The sequence below is a fragment of the Panthera uncia genome (assembly GCF_023721935.1).
Source record: "Panthera uncia isolate 11264 chromosome B3 unlocalized genomic scaffold, Puncia_PCG_1.0 HiC_scaffold_1, whole genome shotgun sequence".
Taxonomy (NCBI): domain Eukaryota; kingdom Metazoa; phylum Chordata; class Mammalia; order Carnivora; family Felidae; genus Panthera; species Panthera uncia.
Window position 1 is genome coordinate 99,555,562 of NW_026057582.1, and position 20,559 is coordinate 99,576,120.

At 42.1% G+C, this 20,559-nt stretch overlaps 1 protein-coding gene across 1 annotated transcript in view; it reads left to right on the top strand.

The window, feature by feature from the left end:
• Positions 1 to 10,464, top strand: part of FAM81A (family with sequence similarity 81 member A) — a 54,003-nt gene extending 43,539 nt beyond the window's left edge. The window contains exons 6-8 of the mRNA XM_049613718.1: positions 4,891 to 5,026; positions 6,607 to 6,802; positions 10,135 to 10,464. Coding sequence (XP_049469675.1) covers positions 4,891 to 5,026; positions 6,607 to 6,802; positions 10,135 to 10,259 — 457 coding nt within the window. The 3' untranslated portion in view covers positions 10,260 to 10,464. The remainder of the gene's footprint in view (positions 1 to 4,890; positions 5,027 to 6,606; positions 6,803 to 10,134) is intronic.
• Positions 10,465 to 20,559: the final 10,095 nt, after the last annotated feature.

Below are 20,559 nucleotides of genomic sequence, written 5' to 3' on the forward strand. Positions count from 1 at the left end.
ACTTTGTTAGAGACTTGTGGAGATTTTAAATTAATCATTCTCCTGGTTCTTATATCTTATCATCACCATATTTAATGTTGTGTCAAGGTTGTTGCTGAGTTAACAGGAATTCTCTTATGACAAGCATGTTTCTTTTTTCACTAATTGTCTGTATTATATAATCGTTGAGTTATGTCACCACTTCTCATAGATCCTACACGCTTGCCAAGTACAGAAAAATCTCTTCAATCCTCTTCCTTCCATCACAGAGGAAAAAATAAACATGTTGGTATTTTTTCCTATGTAAATTACTTCGTTAGGAGATATTACTAGTCAGCAGACACGAACATCTTTATTTTCCTTCCTACAGTTTCAAGTCTAGAAGTCTAGACACAAACGCTCTTCACAGAGGAGAGGGGACAAAGCCTGGGGCAGAAGGTCAGATTGATTACCCAAAGGGAAAACCCTGGTTGGGTGAACTAGGGAAAATGCCCTTTCCACAAAGAGAGCCTAAGGAAACTCACCTGTCTAAATCTTGGCTCTGGGTAGAGGGATAGAAGATATTCCTTGAAAATTCAGGACCATAATATAGCCTTTATTTATTTTACTTATTTATTTTCAGTAAGCTCTATACCCAACATGGAGCTTGAACCCATGACCCTGAGATCTACCAACTGAACCAGCCATGTGCCCCCACAATACAGCCTTCATATAAATTTAGAGCTAGAATTCACATTACCCAAGCAGCTTGAAGAAAACCACAGTGGACAGTTTAATCTTAGAATGATCCTGTTTTGGTGGTGGCTTAAGAAGCTGGAAGAAACAGATGTAAATACCCAGTCCTGAAGGCTTCCCAGATCTTCCCAGAACAGATCAAGTTCTAAGGAGCATGAATGTATAATCAAAAATTGTAAAACAATACAAACAAAAAAGTCACACATGTGGTAGAGTCAGGAGAAACAGAGAAAAGAGGAATTTGATGTCCAAATACTGCATATATAGGAATTATTGGATAAAATAAGTATACACGTACGTACATACATTTGTAAGTGATGTATATGTATGTGTGAGTATACACACACACACGCGCGTGCGCGCACACACATTTTGAAAGTATGACTAAGGAATGAGAGATTATTAAAAATGATCAGTCAGAATTGAAAACAACGAACTAGAACTTCCAGAAAATATAATAATCAAAAATAAAAGCTGTAACCTGTAGCCCTACCTGACTGGGGAGCCTGCATAGTGACCCCAGGTGACCTTGGAGCCCCCCTACATTACCTGGCTGTGGAGCCCAGCTTACAGCCTTGCTTAGCAAGTGGAGCCCAGACTGCTCCCACTTATTTGTTGAACACTGCCGGTAGCCTTGCCCAAGCAGAGAACCCAGCCAGTAACCCCTCCCCCAAACAGAAGCCCAGACAATGATTCCGCCTGATCTCAAAACCCAGCCACCAGCTTCACCCAACTGTGAGGTATAGCAGCTGGCGCCACCTGACCAGGAAGCCTGGCCAGGAACCTCACTCAACAGTGTGGCACAACCAGCAGCTTGCCCAGTCCTGGAGCAAGCCTGAGGCCCTGTCTGATGATGAAGCCAGCTGAACTTGGAGGCTAGCCAGTAGTAACACTTGGCTGGGAAGCATAGCTTGGGGGTCCCACTTGATTGGGTGCAATTGTGGAGCCCAGCCTGCAGCCCTTAATCATGGAGTCCAAACAGCAGCGAACTGCCCAGCCAGCGAACACAGTCTGAGACCTCAGCCGGCCAGAGGTAATTGCCCAGTGCAGTTAGTGGCTCTGTTTGATCGTGTAGTCTAGCCTAGCAGCCCCACTTGGCCAGGGCGCCCAGCCAGCGGCCCTGCTTGAATGCAGAGCCCAGCTTGTAGGCCCATCTGACTGGGGAGCCCAGGCAGCTGTTCCTCCCATCCCCTGACCTCAGAGCATAGGCAGAAGCCCTGCCCAACTAGAAACCTAACAGACATGTACAGAACTTTCCATCCAACAGTAGCAGAATACAAATTTCTCTTAAGTGCAAACAGAGTATTCTCCAGGATAGATCATATGTTAGGTTACAAAACAAGTCTTAATAAATTAAAGAAGATCAAAATCATATCAAGTACCTTTTGTGACCACAATAGCATGAAACTAGAAATCAATAATAGGAGGAAAATTGGAAAATTCACAAATATATGGAAATTAAACCACACATTCCTGAACAACAGATGGGCCAACGAAGATCAAAAGGGAAATTTAGAAAATCTTTAAATAAATGAAAATGGAAACACAAAGTATCAAAACTTATGGAATGCAGCCAAAGCAGTTTTATGAGGAAAGTTTACAATACTAAATGCCTACATTAAGAAAACAGAAAGATCTTGAATAAACAATCTAACTTTGTATCTCAAGGAATATGAGATACTCTTGAAATATATGAGATATCTTGAAAGATATGTTCTTTCTTTTAGAAAAAGAAGAACAGACAAAGCATAAAGACAGCAGAAGGAAGGAAATAAAAAAGATTGGACCAAAAATAAATAGAATCTAGAAAACAATAGAAAAACAACAACGGAAGGGGCATCTGGGTGGCACAGTAGGTTAAGTGTCTGTCTCTTGATTTCGGCTCAGGTCATGATCTCACAGTTTGTGAGTTCAAGCCCTGCATTGGGCTCTGCACTGATGGTGCAGAACCTGCTTGGGATTCTGTCTCCCTCTCTCTGCCCCTCCCTAGTTTGTGCGTGCTGTCTCTCTCAAAATAAATAAATAAACTTTTAAAAATGTTTAATAACAAGAAAGAAAAACAATGGGAAAAATTAATGAAACTAATTGTTGGGGATTTTTTGAAAGATAAACCACATTGACAAAACTTTAGGTAGACTAACCAAGAAAAAAAAGAAAGAACACTCAAATAAATAAAATTATAAATGAAATAGGAGTCATTATAACTGGTACCACAGAAATACAAAGAATCATAAAAGATTATTATAAACCATTAAATGCCAACAAATTCAATAACCCCCACCCCAAACCCCATTCTCAAACCCCTCCAAAGATTAAAGAGGAGGGAACACTTCCAAAATCATTTTATGAATCCAGCATCACCCAGATACCAAGGACAGGCCAACATCCCTGATAAACATAGATGTAAAAATTCTTAACAAAATGGTAGCAAACCAAATGCAACAGCAAGTTTAAAGGATCATACACCATGAGGGAATGGGATTTATCCCTGGGATGCAGGGATGGTTCAATATATGTAAATTAACAAATGTGATACACCACACTAACAGAATGAAGGATAAAAAAATCATATGATTATCTCAGTGTGGAAAAAAGCATTTGACAAAATTTGATACCTTTTTCTTGATACAGACTCAACAAATTGGGTATAAAATGTATCTCAACATAATAAAAGTCATATATGACAAACCCACAGCTAACATCTACTCAGCAGTAAAAAGCTGAAAGTTTCTCCTCTAAAATCAGGAACAAGGTGGGGGTGTTTACTCTCCCCACTTCTATTCAACACAGTGTTGGAGGTCCTGGCCAGGGCACTTAGGCAAGAAAAAGGAATAAAAGCACTCCAAATCAGAAAAAAAGAAGTAAATCTATTCCTCTTTGCAGATGGTATGATCTTATATGGAGAAACTCTAAAGACTACATCAGAATACTGCTAGAATAAGTGAATGCATTAAGCTGCAGCCTCTGTGGTCAGTCTTCCTGGTCAGGCAGGGCTGTAGGCTGAGCTCCACAGCTGGGAGGGGCTGCTGGCTTGCATTTCCTGCCCAGGAAGCTTTTTTAATAGTGGCAAGACACGGGCAGTTGTGATCCATTGCCCGACCTGGTCATATGGCCATACCTAGCTGCGAGAGAGGCTGGGAAATGTAGTCTCTGGCCAGGCAGCCATGTACCAAGTTCACATTTGAGGATTTCTTTCTTTCTTTTTTTTTAAATAATTTTTTATTATTTTATTTTATTTTATTTGAGAGAGAGAATGAGCAGGGGAGAGGGACAGGGGGGGGGGGGGGGGACAGGGAGAGAGAGAGAGAGAGAGAGAGAGAGAGAGAATGAACCTCAAGCAGGCTCCATGCTCAGCACGGAGCATGACATGGGGCTTGATACCACGACTCTGGGATCATGACTTGAGCTGAAATCAAGAGCCAAATGCTCAACTGATTGAGCCACCCAGGTGCGCCTCTCTGAGGATTTCTTAATAGGAAAGAAGAGGAAAACATGTAGCAGATGATTTAGGGTCTTCTACCACAGTGTCCATTTTATTATTACTATTATTTAAGTCATATGTTCTCTTCTGCTTTTATTCTATTTCATAATAAAACTAATACAAAAGTAATGAGATAGCAAGTGTGGAGTGAATTTTAATGTATTTGGAAAGGACAAGGACTGGAGGAATGGAGGTTAGGGTTTTTTTCTGTCGGTTTTCTTTTAGGAAATATCTGTATCCGGCAAGAGCAATTTGGAGAACATTTGAGAGAAGGGGCGCCAGGCTCCAGTCCTGGGAGATAACAGGGAGAGGGAGGAAGAGCCCAGGAAAAGAGAGGAGACTGGAAGGGTGCCAACATACTGTGTCCTCTGAGCCAGGAGCACTGGGGGCCTTATGAAGGCAAAGATGAGCACCGGGCGTGGCTGTGTGTCACTGTGTGACACCTCAACACCCACACCATCCGCCCTACACCAGTAGGAAGTGTTAGCAGGTGCTTATCTGTTGTGTCATCCTTCCTGGCACCCCATCCCCAATTTAGTGCTAAGGACAATTCTAAGGGAAGGTAAGCTTGTAATTCCGAGGGAGCCGAGGTTAATGCTGACATATTTGTGAGAAATTTGATAGCCAGAGACTGAGGTTATATGATGTAATTCAAAAATTTTTTTACATCTAACTTACTAACTTTCTTATTTTAGATTTAAAGGTACGATTGAGGAGCTCAGTAATGAGATTTTATCTGCACGGAATTGGTTGCAACAGGAACAAGAACGGATAGAAAAAGAACTTTTACAGAAAATCGATCAGCTTTCCTTGGTTGTTAAGGAAAACAGTGTAGGTATTGGTGTTTAGCACAATATAGTGAAGTTATTCAGTGGGGGCCTGCAATGTTTATGAATAATCCCTTGCAACTTAGTATTGACTTACGTAGCACCACATTAAGTTGTTCAGTTGTTTCTTGCCTTAGAATCCTTTCTTTGTACTCCTTATAAAGAGAGCACTTGGACTTGTTTTGGTTAATAAAGGCTAAATAGAAAATTTTAGTACTTTCAGCTAAGATGAATTTAAGTCAAGGCCTTAGTGAACCAAATTGTCCACCTGCATTTCTAAATAAAACTAACAGCTACGAACTTCATCCTATTTGGTTTAATTTCGTCTTCTGGAAAACACGACGTTGGCCGGGTTTCTCCCACCAGGCCCCGCCATCACACTACAACCACAGTATGCACACTCACGGTGCAACACGTCAACAAAATCTACTGTTTTCTTCTCCATTTTCCTTCTCTTTTTAGCCCATTCTCCCACAGAACTAAGGTTTGCAGAACTGCTCCATAAAACCATCAAGAAAGCCTTGCATGTAGAGTCTTCAAAGTCAGTAGGCTCTGAAACTGGTATTTGGCAGGCAAATCTTTTTGTGTTTTGGTCGTTTAGCCTGACCCTCTTCCTCTCCCTTCTCTTCTCTTGCACTGCTTCCTCCTATTGGACTTTGATGGAGCAGAAGCATCCGGTGCACTCTGCATCTCTGGCTCTGCTGGCTCTCAGTGTTGATCTGCTGAATTGCAGACCACATTGTATAACATCAAGAGAGCTAGGCTCATGCAATAGCCAACTGAAAGCTCAGTGTTTGTAGTCTTGGCCTCCAAGGCTCACCTGCAGATTCAGGTTCCCATAAAAACCAAGCACGCTGGAAAGAAAAGGAAAGACAATATTTAATATATCAAATACTTCTTTAAGTGTTCTCACATATATTATCAGATCTACTGATTGATTTGCTTAATTTCATACTACTACATTTGTAGGCTTCTGTGTCTTTGGATCACTATTTTTACACATGGATTGGTTAATAACTAATAGCAAACCTCAGGATAACGGTGGCTTTGATAGATGGCATCTTATTTCTCTTTCACATAAAAGATGTCTGGGTGTAGGGAGTGCAGCGCTGATGCGGTAGCTAATCAGTCCTCAGCAGCCTAGGATTCTTCTGGCTTACCTCTGCCAATTCTAGAGAGTGACCCTTGTTCTCATAGTTCAAGATGATGGCTAGTGCTCAAGCCATTACGTCTGAATTGCAGGAACAGAAGGAAAAAGGAAGGGGTGAGGCCATGTCTCAGCTGCCTTTTAGCTTTTCCTAGAAGCTGCCACATACATCTTGTTGGCCAGAACTTAATCTTATGGCTGCACTGAACTCAGGGGACTATATAAAATGTAGCCTTAATTCTGGGTGAGCTTACACCATGCTGAAAATTGGGGGTCTGTTAAGGAAACAGGGGAGAATGGATGTTTGAGTGAGCAACAAGCCACCTTTGCGATTCTGTTCCCTGCAGATTGTTGTTAAATGATACTAGGACTGATGCGAGTGCAGTACAGACTTTCCTTTTGGAGTAATCAGGTGCAATTCTTATCACGGATCTCAGGGAGCCAGTGAAAGGGACATGGAGAAGAAGCTGAGCCAGATGTCAGCCAGACTTGACAAAATAGAAGAGAGTCAGAAGAAGAATATGGAGGTGCAGAGAACAAAACAGGAAGAGGAGAAGGTTCATGGGCGCATCAGCAAGCTGGAGTTACAGATGAATGAGGACATGAAGGAAATGAAGGCAGAAGTTGACGCTGGTAGGCCAAAAAGAAAACAGCTCTCATGGTTTATTTTCACTATGATCTGAAAACCAGCTAATGCAACTACTGTGACCCCGGCTGATGGTAATAACGGTAAAATGTCCTTAGGTGATTTTCTGAGTAGCTGTGCTGTAGTGAACTAAAATGTTGTGTCACTTCCAAGTACATGGAAAGCCACCATGATGGACAGGCAAACCAACCAAAATTGCTCAGCTTGCAAATGTGCATTTTCTTTTCTTTCTTTCTTTCTTTCTTTCTTTCTTTCTTTCTTTTTTTTTTAATATTTATTCATTTTTGGGAGACAGAATGTGAGCAGGGGAGGGGCAGAGAGAGAGGGAGACACAGAATCTGAAGCAGACTCCAGGCTCCGAGGTGTCAGCACGGAGCCTGACGCGCAGCTCAAACTCAAGGACCGTGAGATCATGACCTGACCTGAAGTCAGACGCTTAACCGACTGAGCCACCCAGGCGTCCCTTGTGTGCGTTTTCTTTAATGCCATCTGAGGGCTCTTTTCTGTTTATAGCCACTGTCGGTGTGTCTCAGAAATAAACACATATCTTTGCGGGACTTTTGAAGGCTTCTTTTATTACTGCTGGCAGTATGCTACCACAGCAGCGAATGATTTTCTTCTGCTCACAAGTCAACAGGGCCCATTAATTCACACTTGTTCGGAAGAAACTGTTAAAGCTATATTCCACGTCTGAAGTATTATTGCATATAAAGGAGGGGCTAGACTTAGTTACTCTGTGAATTCAGGAATACAGACCTGGAACCAGTAAGTGAATTGGAAGTTACCTGAAGACAGATTTTAACTTAACACAGGGCAGAAATATCCTCAGGTAATGGGTTCTTTTTAAAAAAAGACACTGGTGGCTTGTGAGCCTGAGGGTTCTTTGCTGTTGAAAGTATTCAAGTGGAAGCTGGTTGGGTGTGGTTGGGAAAAAGAAGACAGTCTTACAATGCGATGAGGGGGGACTACATTATCTCCCAGCTGCCTCCAATTCCATGATTCCATAATTTTCCCCTGCGGAATCGTTCTACTTTGGCCACATGGGAATAAAAGTAGTTATCCCAAGAATAGTTTTGTTGTTACCACCAGAAGTTTTATCATTTTTTTTAAGTAGAAATCACAAATAAATTTATGAATTCAAGAACTTGTGAAGATAACAATGAATTTTCTTTCTTTTGTCTTTGGGGCTATTAGAATATGGTATTTGAATATTTCATCAGTGATTTTTTTATGTTTATTTATTTATTTTAAGAGTGAGAGAAAGCATGAGTGCAGGAGGGGCAAAGAGAGAGGGAAAGAGGGAGACTCTCAAGCAGGCTCTGTGCTGTCAGCGCAGAGCCCGACATGGGGCTCAAACTCACGAACTGTGAGATCATGACCTGAGCCGAAACCAAGAGTCAGATGCTTAACCAGCTGAGCCACCCAGGCGCCCCTCATCAGTGTTTACCTTTGCATCATTCTCTGGGTGGGTTTGTTATTATATATTCAACATGCCTCTGAGGTTGTTAAGATTTAGTAACTACTACTAAGAAAGGCATATGAGCTTTTTAAAAATAAAAATAATTTACTTTTTCTTATTCTAAAAACAATATGTTTCTTAATGGAAAATAAGAAAGTGCAAAATATTTTTTTAAATACTCATAACTTCTCTCACTCAGCTGTCATCTTTATATAAATCTTTCTATACATATGTGATATATATATGTGCTTTTTCAAATGGAAGCTCATGCTGATTTGTAACCTACTCTTTCATATGTTGTATCTTTCTAATAAGAACATTTTTAAAATAAGTAATATTTATTCCTTATATGACATTAATTGTAATATAGAGAAAATTTTTTGAGAAAATTCTAAACTTACTAATGAAAACAGGAGCTGTTAAACATTTATCTTAAAAACCCACATAAATATAGAATAATATGAAATGTGTTTTTGATGGAGAATTTTTTTCTTTTTTTTGCTTTTTCTTTTGAAATTATTTCAAATTTAGAAAAACAGTAAGAGTAGCCCAAAAACTCTATATAACCAGTTGTTAACATTTTGCAAATTTGCTTAATCTTATTGTGTGATATGAGTGTGTGTGTGTGTGTGTGTGTGTGTGTGTGTAAATATAATTTTTTTCCCTAAATAATTTGGGAGTAAGTTGCAGAAGTCATGATGCCTTTTTGCTCCTGTATTATTTCATTCTATATATCCTAAGAACAAGGACATTCTCTTAAATAACTATAATATAGTGTAATATGTTGTAGATTTTTTCAATATTCAGTTTTCAACTTTAACCATTGTTTCCTTTATAGAAGACCTTCCCTGGTCTAAGTTCTATTCCAGAATCATACAGCATAGTTAGTTATCATTTTTCTGTATTTACTGTCTTGAAGTGGATCAGTTTCTCAGTGATGTTGACATCATTAAAGAATACAGGCCAGTATTTTGTGGAATGTCAGTTTGAGTCTGTTTGCTTCCTCTTAATTAGATTCAGGTTGTGCATTTTATTATTTATTTATTTATGTATGTATGTGCATTTTAAAAAATGTTTATTTTTTTATTTTGAGAGAGTGCGTGTGCACATGCACGCAAGTGGGAAAACGGCAGAGAGAGAGGGAGAGAATCCCAAGCTCAACCCCATGAACCATTAGATCATGACCTGAGCTGAAATCGGTAGTTGGATAGTTAACCATCTGAGCCACCAAGGTGCCCCTCAGGTTGTGCCTTTTGGACAGATGATGCCACAGAAGCGGTGTGTCCTTCACTTCTCAGGGAACCTTATCAGGGGTACCTGGTGTTGGTTTCTCCCGGCATTGGTGACATTAGCTTTGATCCCTTGGTTATAGTGGTATCTGCCAGATTTCTCCACTATAATAGTTCCTTTCCCCCTTTGTAATTAAAAAGTAACCTGTAAGGGAGCGCCTGGGTGGCTCAGTCGGTTAAGCGTCCGACTTCAGCTCAGGTCACGATCTCGCGGTCCATGAGTTCGAGCCCCGCGTCGGGCTCTGGGCTGATGGCTCAGAGCCTGGAGCCTGTTTCTGATTCTGTGTCTCCCTCTCTCCCTGCCCCTCCCCCATTCGTGCTCTGTCTCTCTCTGTCCCAAAAATAAATAAACGTTAAAAAAAAATTAAAAAAATAAAAATAAAAAAAAAAGTAACCTGTAGGGAGATGCTCCCAAGCTATGTAACTGTCTTGTTTCCTATCAAACGTTTACTTCATTAGTTTTAGCATCTGTTGATAGCTTTTGCCCAAATCAACTATTACTATATGTTGTAGAACTTGACACACATGGTTTTTTAATATTAACTCTTGTGAAATTTACCTCTTCTTAAAGGGTTTACAGCCATCTATGAAAGTATAGGATCCCTCAGGCAAGTTCTTGAAGCCAAGATGAAGTTGGACAAGGACCAGCTGCAGAAGCAAATCCAACAGATGCAGAAGCCAGAAGGTCCCATGTGAAGGGGGCTGGGACAAGGACCTCAAATGTGGTTTTGCTCGTGGGGCTAGAGCTAGATACCTGTGTAGCCAGGCTGTCACTGCATTCGGGATTGTTCTATTCATGGCGTGCATGTGCCAAGAAATGTATTTTCATGGGTCTAAACGTTTACCTTGAATCTCAAAAACACTTTTTTTAAAAGTATGAAATACAACTTTTACCACTTTATTCCACTTCTCTAAATTCAATGGAATATCCTCCCTGCCCCTGGATTTTGAAAGGCTTTTATCCCCTTCATTTTATGAATGAAAAGACTTAACTTTCCTTCAATGCTTGATGCTCTAGCCAAGACTTTACTATTTTCAAAAATGTCATGGTGATTTTTTTAAAATTAAGAAACTAATGAATTATCACAGGAATGTTTCTCCTTACCCTAAATTAAGAGAATGTCCTGGTAGATTAGAATTCAACCTTTTAGTCCATATTTGGATTTTATGATTGTTATCTGTGCATTTCTTATAAGGTTATCTTCTTGTAAATCTTCTGTCTTTTGTAGAGACAAGGGATTTAACATTTGGAAACCCCCTTCATCATTTACATGATGAAAAAAGCTTAAAAATTGATAACTGCCATATACATTGCAGATTAAAATGGAAACTTAAGACAATTATCTAGATAATGCAAGGCACAATATCTACAGTGACCACCTAATTAAGCCAGGTTTTAATATTGAAAACTTTTTTCAGTTATCCACAGCCTGTATAGTGATAGCCATATATTTAATAATGGAATGGTGGTTGATAGTCTGTTTATTGCACAATTAATCGTTTGTTAATCATAATAGGATGTGAGAATTTTTCAGGCTTTATGATCTCCTCTCTAAATGTTTCCAAAATTGGCACAAAGTGCTAAGGTTTATATACACTTATTGTAACTGTATTCTTGTGCCTTGGTTTTACCACGTCAATGCACTGTATCCTATAAAAGTTTTACAGACAAAATAGAAGGCATGATAATACATCAGAATTATGATGTAAAAATGGGATCCTATGTAATTTTTAAATGTTCTGAAAATTTTATCACTGTTAAGACATTAGTCATTCAGTATTATTAATGGAATAGAAATTCATACTTTTGTATGGACAGAGAATCAAATTGATATTGCATTTATAACACTGTCAAGAACCTTTCATTTTGAGCAGCTTTGTAGAGGATGGGTGTTTTATCTTCAATCTCCATATTTGACTAGTCATTGAAAATTGGTGCCAGTGAAGTTGTTGACCCGTGGATGTAAAACCTGATGGTGAGACACACACTGTCCTAAACTGTGAGGGTGCCCAGGAAAAGGAAGACCATTCTTGAAAATTAAAAAAAAAAAAAATTGTGTTTTGTTGTTTGCCAAGGACTCAGGAAAATTAAAGCATTTTCTATTTTTAGGATAACTCATAAATGAATTATATAACTGGCTATTACTGTTTACCCATATAAAATATGCTGCTACACTACACAGTATTTTACCTTCTTTGGCTTGACAAAAAAATGTTTTTTTAATTGGACCTGAGGAATCATCTAAGGAATGTGTCATCCAACACGTATTTCCTTATTTTGTCACAAATCTTTGCATCTCTCTCTATAGGAAGACTATTTCCACTTGACAATGAAAAAAAAAAGGTTAGTGCTCATTTGCAACCAGAAAGTGAATTTCTTTCTGCGATAGAATAACCATATTTAGTACAGTTTCCCCTGTTTACGCACAAGCCACAACACAGAGAGTCACGTGTCCTCCAGTGTCTCTCTCCTCTGCGGTCTCTGAGGAGGAAGAGTCAGCACATGTGACACTTGGGAAGAGGGACGGGGGGCCAGCTGGACTCGGGTTGTGGGGTGACGTGAGCAGGCGACGGTTGGATGTCCGCTGGAATTGCTTGGGTGCTCCTGATGCTGCCAAGCTCAGGCCATGAGCTCCAGCAGGGTCCCCCACCCTGGCCACATGTTGGAATCACCCGCGGAGTTCAAAAAGCTATTGATGCCTGGGCTGCCCCCCGAGACCAATTAAGCCAGAACCTCTGGGACGAGGGAGGCAGACATCAGTAAGGTGTCAAAGGCCCCCGGGTGATTCAAAGGCCGCTGAGGTTGTAAGCCACTGAACTACAGTGTGCTCTTATGACCAAAGTTTAAATGAGGATCAGCTTCCGTGTTCTTTCCTTTACCAGAAATTTGCAATAAAAAGAATAAAATTTCCAAATAAATGTGGTGTATGATTTTTAAACTTAAAAGTTTTTTTAGAGTGAGGCAACCTACTGGGAACTGGAAAGTCACGGGGAGCTGCTCCGTCTGTGGGTCTTCAAGGCTGGAGTAATGCCAGCTGGCAGTTCCTACTGTGCATGTGTGCCTGTGCCGTGAACTTGGTGTGTGTTCACTCAGTTCATTATGGTGATGAGTTAAGGACTACTCACTTCCCCATTTTACAGATGAGAAAAATGGGTCACCTAAAGGTTGGGCAACTTGCCCCAAGTCCTGCAGCTGGTAAGTGGGATCCTCGATTTAAACCAGGCAGCCTCCTTCCACTCTCTGGGCACCTAACAAGTATACCACTGTCCCATCTCTAAAGATACAGCCTTGCTTCCCACATAGCTGACTTGCCAGCCCACCGACAGCAGCCCCATCTCTACATGACCTTACAGCTCCACCATCTGAGGCCCTTTGCTCTTTAATGCCCTAGTTCCAAGCACCCGAGAGAGGCACCTTACTAGCTTCACTTGGGTCCACTGGCTTCCTCTGGTTTATCAGTGGAAGCAACAGAGGCGGGGCCATTTGGTGCCATAGGACGGTAGGGTCCCAGACACTTCGTCCCCTGTGCTTGGGCCGTCCTAGGCAGTGGACTGTGGTTCTCTGCATTGGGAGATGAGTTATGTTGGGTGGCTGCTGAACAGAAGAACGATTCCCTTTAAACTGTGGTTATCCCACTCAGCTTTCAGCCTGGAAAAAAAAACCCACAAACCACTCATGACATCCTGGAAACTCAATGATAACTATATGGGGTTCTGTCACTGCCCTCTTCTCGCTCTGTGACCTTGGGCAGTTCGCTTCACCTTTCTGAATCTCAGTTTTCTCATCTGCAGAGTGGAGATTATAATTATATAAAAGAAGTGGCTCACTTATAATTTTTGAAATGCTGAAATAGTTCATGCAAAATTGGGTATTAAGTGGTGAAATATGGGATATGGGCAGGGAGATGGTGGTGGTGGGACATAGCAGGTAAATAGAGGGTCCATGTTTTGGTTGAGAGCATCCCATTACCTGCTGGGATCATTTATGGGAAATGACTCTAACCTCCAAAGATAAGTGATATCCCCGCCTGAAACACAGAAGAGCAGCTTGGATGCAGAGATAAGTAGACAGGACCAGACTGGGTCAGTCCCTGAATCTGGGGAAGCGCTGGGCAGAACCACAGGCTAGTTAGTCTCATCCTTGGGGCAGGCGTGACTTCTCCAGGACTCAGCCTGGGAGGAGCCACATCCACTGAGGGGCCAGTGTTGAGAGGGCTGGGAAGGTGGGGTAAGACCCAGAAGGTGGCAGCAACTCAAGTGTACATTGATGAATGAATAAGCAAATGTGGTATATACCTACAATGGAATACTATGCAGCCATAACAAGAAATTCTGACACATTAACAGCACGGATGAATCTTGAGGAGGTTTTGTTGAGTGAAATAAGCAAGTCACAAAAGGACAAACCTTGTAGATTTCCACTTGGATGAGGTACATAGAAGAGTCCAATTCATAGAAACAGAGTAGCCTGATAGCTGCCAGGGGCTCAGGGGTGGGGTGGGGAATGGGAAGCCAGTACCAAATGGGTCCAGAGTTTGAGTTGGAGAAAATGAAAAACTTCTCAGATGGATACTGGTGATGGTTGCAATCAATGTGAATGTACTCAATGACACAGAACTGTAGATTTAAAAATGGTTAAATTACTAAAATGTACACATATCTTATCACAACAAAAAATAGGAAGTGGATTCCTTAGCCCTCCAGTTGAGCCTTCAGGTGAGACTGCAGCCCTGGCAGCTTTAATGCAACCTCATGAGAGATGTTAAACCAGAGGTTACCCAGCTAAGCCATGTCCACACGTCTGACCCACAGATGCCGCGAGATGATAAATTTTTGTTGTTTTAAATTGCTATGTTTTGGGTTAATTTGTTATATGCAGCCATAGATCACTGATGCACTGGCACTGTGTAATCTTGACAGAGCTATTTTGTGGAATTGCTCATTGCTTGTGCTACAAATTACATGTTTACATATATAATCTCATACACTTTCTGAGCAAGACATGATCTTTAAAAACTTATACTGAATGGCATATATACTTTATCCCATTTAATCTTTGTAATTACCCTACTTGGTGTGTACTATTATTTCCATTTTGTGGATGGAGCAGAGAGAGAGGTTAAATATTGACTAATATTGCAGTTGACTCTTGACCAACACAGATTTGAACTACGCAATCCACTTACATGTGGATTTTTTAATACAGTACAGTACTGTAAATGTATTTTCTCTTCTTTATGGTTTTCTTAATAAAATTTTTTTTCTAGCACACTTTGTTGTAAGAATACAGTATATAATACATATAACTTGCAAAATATGTGTTACTTGACTATGTTATTGGTAAGGCTTCTGTCAACAGTAGGCTATTCGTAGTTAAGTTTTGGGGGAGTCAAAAGTTATACGCAGACTTCTGACTGTGTAGAGGAGGTGGGGGAGGGTTGTCAATGTCCCTAATCCCCTACATTGTTCAAGGGTCAACTGTATATAGAAGTTGAAAATGAAACAAAGGACATAGAACTAATTGATGGAGGAGCAGGGATTTCAATCCATACCTGTCTTCTAAGTCTAGGCTGCCATTTTGCTTCAAGAAAGCCCATACCTACATATAAGGTGATTTGTTCAATATCTAACAATTGTTTGGAATGAGAATACTGTTTAGCTTGGTGGTTCTCAAAGTATCCCCAGACCAGAAGCATCAGACTCACCCGGGAACTGTTAGAAATGTAAGCTCTCAGCTCCATCCCAGACCTCCTGAATCAGGAACTCTGAGATGGGCTCAGCAACCTGCTTTAACAAGTCCTGCTAATGATTCTAATGCAAGTTAAATTTGAGACTCGCTGATATAGAACTGTGCTGTAATTCACTAGTCCTTAGCCCATTTACATTTAAATATACATTAATCAGAATTAAATACATTTAACAACTTAGTTCCTTGGTTGCGCTGGCCACATTTCAAATGCTCAATAGCCACCTGTGGTGAGTGGTTGCGGTATTGTCCCATGCAAACGTAGAACATTTCTGTTATTGCAGAAAGTTCTATCAGACAGCCCTGGTCTAGAGTAGTAAGTTCCTTTCTCTTTCAACTGACCACTCTGTCCAAACGCTGTACCTTCATCTGTCAGCCTAGAATGGGATTTGGACCCAGAACTTTCCTTCTGTCTCATCTGTACAATTTTTTTTTCAGTTTATTTATTTATTTTGAGAGAGAGAGAGAAGAGGGGAGGGGCAGAGAGACAGAGAGAGAGAGAGAGAGAGAGAGAGAGAGAGAATCCCAAGCAGAGAATCTGCACTGACAGCGCAGAGCCCAATGCAGGGCTCAGTCTCACCAACCACGAGATCATGACCTGAGCTGAAACCAAGAGTTTCGACACTTGCCCAACTGAGCCACCCAGGTGCCCCTCATCTCTACAATCTTATGTCAGTTGTCCCTATTAGAGATCATTTCGCAGGTCTTTATTTATAAGGTTTTGTCCCACTTGCTGGTTCTGATCAGTAGATGCTACTGTTGGGGGTGTTGTATAGAGAAGGATGGGGAGGCTGGTGCGAGACTCAAGGGGAAGAGCCAAAGTATGTCAGCCAAGGGGCGGGGCTGTGTAGTAGGTTTGTACCAGGACATTTAAGGCATGTGCCTGGCAAGGGGATGTCAGCCAGGGGACTGTTGAGTGATGCAGAGGCTCCCTAGGGAGAGGGACCCATCTCTCTAGGGGATTAGGGTGAGGCAAAGTGAGGCATTCACCTTGGAAAATTTAAATACATATATATTTTAATTTTTTAACATTTATTTAGCTTTGAGAGACAGAGACAGAGTGCAAACAGGGGAGGGACAGAGAGAGAGGAAGACACAGAATGTGAAGCAGGCTCCAGGCTCTGAGCTGTCAGCACAAAGCCCAATCATGGGGCTTGAACCCACAAACTGTGAGATCATGACCTGAACTGAAGTCAGGCTCTTAACCAATTCAGCCACTCAGGCTCCCTTCACCTTGGGAAATTCTAAGGGACAGCAAAAACTTTAATCAAGATAATGTGTTAATGAGGACTTTAAGACACAGAACAGATGAACATAAGGGAAGGTAAGCAAAAATAATATAAAAACAGGGAGGGGAAAAAAAATAAAAACAGGGAGGGGAAAAACATAAGAGACTCTTAAATATGGAGAATAAACAGAGAGTTACTGGAGGGGTTGTGGGAGGGGGGATGGGCTAAATGGGTAAGGGGCATTAAGGAATCTACTCCAGAAATCAATGTTGCACTATATGCTAACTAATTTGGATGTAAATTAAAAAAAAAAAATGATAATGTGTTAACACATTATTTTTAAAGATCAAAATTAATGCCAAAAATGCACGATGAGCAACATTTCAAGCCTGAAAGACTAGATTCAACCACATTGCCCAGAACCATTTTGGAAATGAGGCAAAACAGAAAACTCTGCTCCCCTAAATACATGTTGCATGTAATTTTAAATTTTTGACATTTTGTTTATTGCGGACTTTGTTGTTGTTTATGTAGATTTTTAGAAACATTGTACTAACATTTATCTTGATGACAGGATTCTGGCTTCTCCTTACATTTATCATTTGAAGAGTGTGCCTCACTCACCTCACCCTAATCGCTGCCCTGCCTAGATGTCTGGAAAGTTGGAGCTAAATTCAGCGCTCAGTTACCATAATTAGCTTATCTCCTGCGTGTCCGATTGCTTTAGATAGTCTCTGGTCTGTTTTTTTTCCCTAATTGCCACGCTTTGTTTCATTTTCAGACCTGTGACTTAATTCTTCCTGGAACTAGGTTGGGCCACACATTAAGAAGAGATCTGACTCTTCTTTGAGACTCGAGGAAGAATGGCAGGGGAGTGGGGAACCTCTCTTGCCACCGGGCCAGCCCTGGGGATTTGCTGTCCTTTGCTGCCCCTGTGTGGTCATTGGGAACTCTGAGGAAATCTGGTTCTGTAGGAAGAACCACAACCAAGGAGTGCCTCAGTGGGAAGGCCCTTGGAGATCACTGACCTCAATTCCCTCATTTTCTGGAACAGGAAACAGAGTGCCAGAGAAGTTAGAAGTGGGTTTGTAGGGGCGTAAGTAGTGTGCTAGTATGATAAGCTGTAACCATAATAGTGATTTAGTACCTACTCTGCACTGGCTGGGCCATGGCAGTGGATAAAACGGACCAAAATTTCTGCGTCCATGGAGTTTTAATTCTAGCATGAGGTAGAGGTGGGGAGAGAAAATAAGCAAACAGGAAATACCAGTATGTCAGATGATCATAAGAGCTTTGGGGGAAGATACAGCGGGTCCTCAGGGAGGGGAGTGCCATGAGGGGAGCTACACGTGGAAACAGGATGGCAGGGAAAGGCTTGCTGCGAAGCAAACACCTGATGAAGATAAGAGGGAGCCAGGCAGTGGAAGAATTTCATACCCGGTGGAATAAGTTACCTACATCTTATTGCTAGCAGATAAAACTACGTATAATTCAAGCATTCAGTGTCCATCCAGTGGCTCTTTGTTCTTCCAGGTACGGGTTAGTAGGGGCTTTCTGCTGCTATAACCTCTGAACATCTCACCGTCCCCTCTTGCCTTCTCATTTCCACACTTTGGGTGACCAACTCCCTGTATTAAATTTCCTGTTTGAAATACTTGGTGAGGGCTCTGCTTTCCTGAATGGTCCCAAGCAAGGAGAGCCAATGGTATCTGTGATTATCATGGTTTCTCCACACCTGTGCCTGGATCTGTGTAGCTCCTTGCAAGTTCCCGGCTTGGGCTCTCCGATAAACCAATACCACCTCGGGGCACCTGGGTGGCTCAGTTGGTTGAGCGTTCGACTTCGGCTCAGGTCACGATCTCACTGTCCGTGAGTTCGAGCCCCGCGTCGGGCTCTGTGCTGACTGCTCAGAGCCTGGAGCCTGCTTCGGATTCTGTGCCTCTCTCTCTCTCTCTCTCTCTCTCTCTGACCCTCCCTGTTCATGCTCTGTCTCTCTCTGTCTCAAAAATAAGTAAAAAATAAAAAAAAAACCAGTACCACCTCTACTACTGGCTAACATTTTTTGAGTGTGGGCTATCACCGATCCCCACATCTACCAAGAAGCGCCAGGCTGAGCAGCCCCTTTGTCCTTGCCCCAGGCTCCTGCTGGTCCCTTAGCAACTCCCAGGCCCTCAGTTGGGCCCTCCAGAATCTGGCCAGGATACTAGTGGATCAGGAAAACGTCCAGGAGTTCTAGCATCAATGTTAAGAACAGCAACTAACCATTGCTGAGCACTTCTGTGGTGCTGGGGCCACGCTAAGAACTGTATATACTTTTTCTCATTTAATGCGCCCCTCACCGTGACTTTAGGAGGTAGTTACTATCTTGGCTCCACTGTGCACACAAAGAAATGAGGCACAGAGAAATTAGGTAACTTTTCTGAGATCATGCAGCTAGTAAGTATTGGAATCAGAATTCGAATCGGGATCTACCTGATTCCAGAATAGAGCTCCTAACCACTACTCTGTGTTGCCTCAAAAGGAGTTAGCATTGCAGATGGTTGTCTAGAGCAAAGAGGACCTCAGGCCATGACCGGAGGAGCTAAAGATGACAACATGTCCTTGCCCTTCTCTGGCAAAAGTCTCAAGGGTAGGCCTACACTTTAAATTTTCTTTTAATGTTTATTTATTTTTGAGAAAGAGACAGAGTGTGAGTGAAAGAGGTAAAGAAAGAGGGAGACACAGAATCTGAAGCGGGCCCCAGGCCCTGAGCTGTCAGTATAGAGCCCAACACAGGGCTCGAACTCATGTACCATAGGATCATGCCCTGATCTGAAGTCAGACACTTGCCGATGAAGCCACCCAGGTGCCCCATACGCTTTAAGTGCTCTCTGGCAGGGTTCACAACACTGGCTGCACATTGCAATCACCTGGGGAGCTTTAAAACTGCTGATGCCTGAATCCCATCCTCTGATATCATTGGTCTGGGGTGCTGCTGGGCCATGGGATTGTTTGCCAATTTCCCAGGTGATTCTAATATGCAGCCATGGTTGCCAGCTTGTTTTTCTAACTTTCAAGGGGATACTATAAACCTGTGGATCTTGTTAAAATGCAGATTCTGATTCAGGACATCTGGATGGGGCCCCAGAGTCATGCTTCTTTTTCTTTTTTTAAAGTTGTATTTATTTATTTTGAGAGAGACAGCATGTGTTGGGGAGGGCCGGAGACAGAAGGGAAGAGAGAGAATCCCAAGAAGGCTCTGCACCTTCCTCAGCGCAGAGCCCAACGCGGGCTGGATCCCACAGACGGTGAGATCATGACCTGAGCTGAAACCAAGAATCAGACGCTTCAGCCGACTGAGCCACCCAGGTTGCCCTGAGAGTCATGTTTCTAACAAGAGATGATTCCGAGGAGAAAGTCCATCCCAAGTGGGAAGTCTTACTAGTCAAAGTGGTGGCCAGCAGCATCAGTATCATCTGAAGCTTGTTAGAGACTTGGACTCCTTGGGCCCCACCCAGACCTGAGAGGGAAGGAAGAGAGCCCAGGTGATTTTTATGCACCTTAGGGTGTGAAAAGATCAGAGAGCCCAGTGCATATGTAAAGGAGTGCAGGTAGGGTGGTCAGGGGATTCCAAACTAAGCATCCAAGCAGCATGGATAGATTGGAGATGTTTAGCCAGAAGAACAACAACAAGGAGGCAGGTAAGTGTCTTGACCCTCAGATGGCTACTCCAAGAAAGAGGGAGGGGGCTGGCTTTCTGTGTCCCAAAGAATAAGCCGGGCACTCAGGAGGACTCCTTCCTGAACAGTGTGGTGGCTTGTACCTCTGGGCTATGTTTCTTGTCAAGGAGGACACACTGCCCTAATTACAGTAGAGGGATTCAGGCTTCATAAAGAGTCTGTGACTTGTAAGCTCCCTTGTTACGCTGAAATTTAGCGGCTGTATAGTTGAAGTGGCAAAAATGTCGGGTCACCTGGGAACATAGCACCTGTGGAGCTGAGATGGAACATATTTTGAGGTCAGGACGAGTACATAGTCTTGG